General features: G+C 46.1%; 1 protein-coding gene across 1 annotated transcript in view; it reads right to left on the minus strand.

Annotated features, from left to right (window-relative positions):
- ARHGAP20 (Rho GTPase activating protein 20) overlaps positions 1-6,289 on the minus strand; it is a 145,679-nt gene extending 139,390 nt beyond the window's left edge. Inside the window, exon 1 of the mRNA XM_004708978.2 lies at positions 6,194-6,289. Within this exon, the coding sequence (XP_004709035.1) occupies positions 6,194-6,289 (96 nt within the window). The remainder of the gene's footprint in view (positions 1-6,193) is intronic.
- Between the last annotated feature and the right edge of the window lie 58 nt (positions 6,290-6,347).

A 6,347-nucleotide genomic window follows, 5' to 3' on the forward strand; every position in this document is an offset into this window, starting at 1 on the left:
GGGGGGGTGTTGCTTCTGTTTCTTTTGCTAGACCTGCGTTGACTAATACCACTTGTCACAAGTAGCTATGTAAATTAATTAAACATTTTTTAAATTGGTAAATTGGATTTCAGTGAAATGAAGTGCTTCTGTTCTTTGAAAGACACTGTTAAGCAAATAAAAATAAAAACCACGGACTGAGAGGAAACCTTTGCAAATCACACATCTGATGAAGGGCTTGAATCCTCCATACATATGTAACTCCCAAAACTCAATAATAATGAAACAACCCAATTGAAAATGGGCAAAATATTTGACCGGCATTTGATCAAAGATAATTAAGGGATAGCACATAAGCTTAAATCCATTCGTAATTACCAGCTGCTGCTGCCTCAGTTCCAACACATGGTAACCCTGTGTGCTTCAGTTGAGCTCCAGGGGGTTTCCAATGTCTATGACCTTTGAAAAGTAGATCACCAGGCCTTTCTTCTGAAGTGCTTCTGGATGGACTCAAACAGCAGAAAGCTTAACCACTGGTGCCAGCCAAGGCCTCCTTCGTCAGTCATTAGACAAATGCAAAATCAACCCCCAATCTACCACTGTACATGCCCAAATCTGACCACGGAGACCTGGGGATGAAGGAGTTAAAGCACTTGGCTAACCAAAAGGTTGTCTGTCTGAGTCCACAAGCCACTCTACAGAAACAAGATGCGTCAGTGTAAAGATTCGTAAAGATTCACATTTTGGAAACCCTATCGGTCAGTTCTACTCTGTCCTATGGGCTCTCGGGGTCAGAATCAACTTGATGACGGTGGGTTTGGTTAGGGTTTACTGGGGGGATAGAGAAAAATGGGACACGAAGGCACTGCTCGTGCAGTTGTAAAACTACTTTGAAAACAATATTGATCAGTTTCATAAAAAGCTAAACTCCTAAAACATGTCCCAGGCATTTTCCACCTAGGTGTTTACTCAAGAGAGAGGAAAGTCTTCGTCCATGCCGATACACTAGTGCTGGTGGGTGGCGGCATCATCACAGAGGGCAAGGGAGGTGTCTGGGGGACCAGTTAGGGAGGGTTGTTGCAAAAGTTCACGTGAGAGATGGTGGGGGCTTGACTTGGAGCACCATGGCAGCAGTGAGGATGGCGTGAAGAAATTCAAGATACATTTTGAAGTTAGAGTTGACAAGTCTTTTGGATAGATTAGTTGTTAGGGAGCAAGAAAAGGAGCAGAGTTGAAAGAAGAATCTTAGATTCCTGGCTTGAACAACATGGACACAGTGGTACAATTTACAGATATAGGGAAATGTACAAATAATAAGCACTACCACTTCTGAGTGCTTATTAGATGTTAGGAGTCAGCCCTATTAGTGTAGTGGTTATGAGTTGGGCTACTAACCTTAGTGTGTGCAGTTTGAAACCACCAGCTTGCTCTGAGGGGCAATGATGAGGCTTCCTACTCCCATAAAGATTGACATTCTTGCAAACCCACAGGGAAAGTTGTATGCTGTCCTACAGGGTCACTATGAGTCAGAATCAACTCAATAGCAGTGAGTTTGGACTTTTATTATATGGTAATATTTTCCCATTCAATTTTCCCAACAAATACGAGAAGTACTATTATTGTTTCTACTTTGAAAACAAGAAACTGAAAAGTTGAAGTAACCTGCCCAGGTTTGAATGGTAATACCAACAAAATGCAAACCTGAATCTTGGTCCTCATACTCCAAATGCCACCCCACCGTGCAAAACGGTGCCACCGGACTAAGTGATAGACTTCCACGAGAACCAGCTTGAAAGGGGCTGTTTGGTTTGTTCTTTAAATCCTACTACTTTAAGGCCACCTCTGCCTCCTAGAGTAAATATTAGAAGGTAAGAAAAAAAGTACTGCTATACAAACATAGAAACGTTTATTCGATGAAAAACACCAAAGTGGGCAGCTCGTGTTTCTCAGTATATCCTTCATGTGTACGTACATACACTTCTGAGGATGGTGTTTCTATGCCTCCAACTCTTCCCTGAAAAGGTGTGCACTCTTTAAGTTATACCTTGTCCAAAGAGCAGCTTTTGCATCCTCGAAGGCCTTGACTTGTATTCCTTTTCAATTGTTGTTGAGTTTGGGGATCAAAAAGAAGTCAGAAGGTTTGTTCTTTAAATCCTACTACTTTAAGGCCACCTCTGCCTCCTAGAGTAAATATTAGAAGGTAAGAAAAAAAGCACTGCTATACAAACATAGAAACGTTTATTCGATGAAAAACACCAAAGTGGGCAGCTCGTGTTTCAAAGATCTTGGGTGGATGAAGCAAGGTTTCCCAGTGAAACTTGCTCATGGCTGCTCTTGCTACCCTGGAATAATGAGTGGGTGCATTATTGTGATGGGGAAAGTTCCTTGGTAAAACGTTCCTGTCCTTTCACTCACCAGTACAGTTTTTAATTATTTAAAAACGTCTTCCTAAGAAGTCCTCATGAACGTCTTGTGTTCCTCAAGAGCTAGCAAGACCAGCCCGGGGGAAAAGCACTGCAGAAAGCACTCTCATCTGAACTGAATTCTGCCTTCAATGCAACTGGCTCAGCAGATCCCCTTGGAAGTCATTGTTCTGATTGGACCTTGCTCTCTGAGATCATAGTCGTGAATCTAAGTCTTGCCCCCAGTTAGGATTCGTTCCATAAAATCTTCCTCACTAGCTTTGATCTTGTTTAAAAGATATAAGATCAGCTCCTTGAGCTAGCTAATCTTTGTACAACACTTTTGGCACCCGTTGAGTTAAAAGCTTACTTAAGCCCACATGCTCACTTAAAATAGAAAATGCTGAACCCCAAGAGCCCCCAACTTCAGTAGCTATAGCCTCAAATGGTCATCAACTGGTCTTCTTCACCAAATGGCTGGACTTCAGTCACAGATTCTTCATTCATAGAGTCTTCCCGCTCTTAGTTGAGAACTTCCCAACCTGCCTTCAAATCCTTGTTTCATTGAAAAAACAAAAACTTGTTTTGTGGGGGACAATATTCCCATGAACTTGTAAAGCTTCAATGATTTGGGAAGATGTCTGCTTGAGTTCGGTTAAAAATACATTAGCCCTGAACTCAAAGTCATTTTTTGCCATGGCACAAAAGTATCCTTTTTTAAAAACAGGCATTCTCACAAGACAAAGACAAGCCAATTGCAGAGAGCACACATTAGCCTGAACACATTTTTGCTATGGCATACAATTTATCCTTCTCTTGAAGTAATCTCACAAGACTGAAGACAAGCCGTTTACTGAGAGAACTTGTTTGCGGCCATTCACTGAGCTGAGACATGTTTTTTAACACCCTTGCTTGAAATAAACCTGTGCAGGTGTGAACTGGAAGCTTAGTAGCAAGTTTTTCGACCTACCCTCCTACTCCTCAAAACAGTTCCTGACTTTAACTTGTTGATTCCTACCTTGCAAATGAGTAAACAGAGACAAAAGTTAAGTCATTGAGGGCAAAGAAGATATAGTACCAGAACTGGAGCTCAAAGCCAAGTGAACTGAATTCTGTACAAGGGTCTATGCAGTAAGTGGATATCTTTTAAATGTTCAACCATCGAGTTACATTGCACCTCACAACCCAAACTACACATCATATATGATAAAATGGGGGCATTTTAAAAAGTTCGTGGAAATACAGAAGTAAAAGATAATGGAACCTTTCCATTAACTTTTTGAAGCTTTCCCCCACCCCCCACCCCATGAGATAAAGAAGTTGTACAAAAACAGTCCATCTCCTTCCTATGCACAAGTCTTTTCTATTTTACTGTACCTTTTAAGACTGCTGATTGACATTAGCAATTTAAAAACTGCCCCAAGTTTTGTTATTGATGTTCTTTGTAATCAAGTAGATCCAAGGTTTAGTTACCCTTTGTGGACCTTATGTGTGCACAACAGGACAGCACACCATAGGGTTTTCAGTGTTGTGACCTTTGGGGAGGAAAATGACAATCCGCCCCCACCTCCACCAAATGCCTTTGGGTGGGTTTGAAGCATCAACTTTTCTGTTAGTCGTGCGGTGCTTTGCCATTGGCACCCCTCCCCACCCGGACTGCTGACCCAATATTTAATAATATCATAACCACATGGTAGGCTTTTTAAAGAAATCGGTGTCACAGCTCTCTAAGGTTACTGAGCACCAAAAAAGAAAAGATGAAACATGACAACGATCAATCTGATGAATATTTAAGATACATGAAAGCTGTGCTCTATAAAAGGAATGGCTCCAATTCTATGCATTGTGCTCTGGGAATTATTTTCTCATTACTTTCTATTGTTGACCTGGAGGTCTGAAATAAAAAAGACACACACACTAACATTTAAAATAAGTAAAAAGGGCACCTTTCTAAAATAAATATTGAATGCAAAATAGAACCGTTCTCAACATCTCCCCCTGTCCCCCAAGAGGCTAACTGTTGGAAGACCAAATTGGCAAAGCTTCACTCTTTGAAAAAGGGAAAAGGGTGGTTTGGTAATGTGACAATCCACTGCAGTTTTGAACGCAGGGCAGCAATTTAAGGACCATACCAATCTGCTGTGTAAAAAGATCTTGGGAAAAGGGTGAACCAGCCCTTCCTTTATTGGACAAAATCTACTGATAATTTATCAAGCTACTCTTGCTCTCTACTTTTGCCAACGTGCTCAATTATCCTTACAAAAAAGGACGCGACTATTTAGGAAACTAGTCTTGGATTTTCCCCAATCCCTAAAGCTAAAAAGGAGGGAGGGAGGTTTTAAAACATCTGTCAATTACACTCATTTACTTTCTGAAATGTAGTGTCTATGTACTATTTGAGATGCTTGAAAACACACACACACACACATATGCACACACCCTTCCATCTCTGAACAATGGGAAAAGCAACAAGAACAAACTGCAGCTTCAATACATCAAAGGCTGAGTCAGCACTACAGCCTATATACATCATCAAGTCCATAGACACCCCTAGATGGCTCCACCGCATGCATGGTCAAGGTCCTTGGGAGCTCATGACATTCCTATACTCAGTGTGCCAATCTCACCTTTCCTTCACTGACCTTTAGACAACCCAGGATCCTGCGGGGGAGATTTATGAAAGGCAGTAAGATTCAGACAGGTAGGGCAACCTGAGTAACCCTCTAGTGATATACATGCAATTCTCCGAGCTATTTCTTATAGGAAGAGCTAGAGACTTTACTAATCTCAACCTGCTTCCAGAAAACTGGAAGGGCACTACCACGACACGGAAGGAAAATATCCAAATCTCTGAAAGTCTTGCAGCAGGGGGCTAGGAGAAAGAGACGTGGCTACAAACCTACAAACCAATCCTTAGCCCAGCAGAGGCCGGGCGCTCGAGGCCCACGTGCACTTGCTTGGAGAACTGTCCCAGTGAAACCTGACCCTGACAGGCATCATCACGCCGCTGGGGCGGCTGTTTATTGGCACAGAACGCTACAAGTTGTTGCCGCCTCCCGCCTCCCAGCTTTGACAGAAAGCACGCGCGCCACCCCCACGCCGATCTCGCCACCCCAATTTGTCATCTGCCCGGGAAGAGGACGACCAGAGGGCTAAGGCCCCTTGTCTCGGTCCACACAGTCCTTCAACCCCGACCCCGCTCATTTCTAGGCCCAATCAAACCTCCATTTCCCCATAGTGTCCACCGTACTCGTCCCAATCAGCATCTCCAACTCGGGTCACCACCTCGCAGCCCCAGGGTCCTTCCGGGCGCTGGGCACGGAGCCGGGGACCGGGAGACCGCCCCTCCTCCCAAAGACTGCGGAGCAGCCGCGCCGCTCGCGGCCAGGTGAGGGGCCGAGCCCCGCGGCCGCCGCAACCCCGCAGCCTACCTTACTGGGCTGGGCTAGCTCCGCCGGGCTGACCGCCGGCCCTGACGACCGCGGAGGTGACCTCTGCAGGAGGCGGCGCGCCCGGGTGATCTCGGGGGGCGCAGAGGGGCAGGGCACCCAGAGGGGCCAGTGAAGCGCGATCCCCCCAATCCAGGCACGCGGGATGGAGGGAGGAGCCGGGCTGCGGATCCCGCGGAGATGGAGGCGGGGGGCTGCGATGTCCGCTCCGACACGGATGAAGGCTGGCGATGCCAACAAGGCGGGAGGGTCCCGGGGCGATCGCTACGGGCCGCGAGCCCCGAGCGTTAAGTCCCCGAGGCGGGCGGCGGGCGCGCGCGGGGGACTGGGACTGCGGCTGCCAATCCCGCTCAACGTCCTCACCTTCTTGGCGCCCGAGCCTCCCGCGAGCCTGGACAAGCCAGTCAGGGAAGAGGAGCGCCCCCCTAGGGTCTCCTGCTGGGGGGACATCGCTTCCATGAAGACCTCGCGGCAAATCCCGCCCCAGGAAGGGGCTGCGCCGTCGTGGCCGGGGGGC

This window comes from Echinops telfairi, unplaced genomic scaffold (assembly GCF_000313985.2).
Source record: "Echinops telfairi isolate 266 unplaced genomic scaffold, ASM31398v2 ScPeMD7_7421;HRSCAF=8459, whole genome shotgun sequence".
Classification (NCBI taxonomy): domain Eukaryota; kingdom Metazoa; phylum Chordata; class Mammalia; order Afrosoricida; family Tenrecidae; genus Echinops; species Echinops telfairi.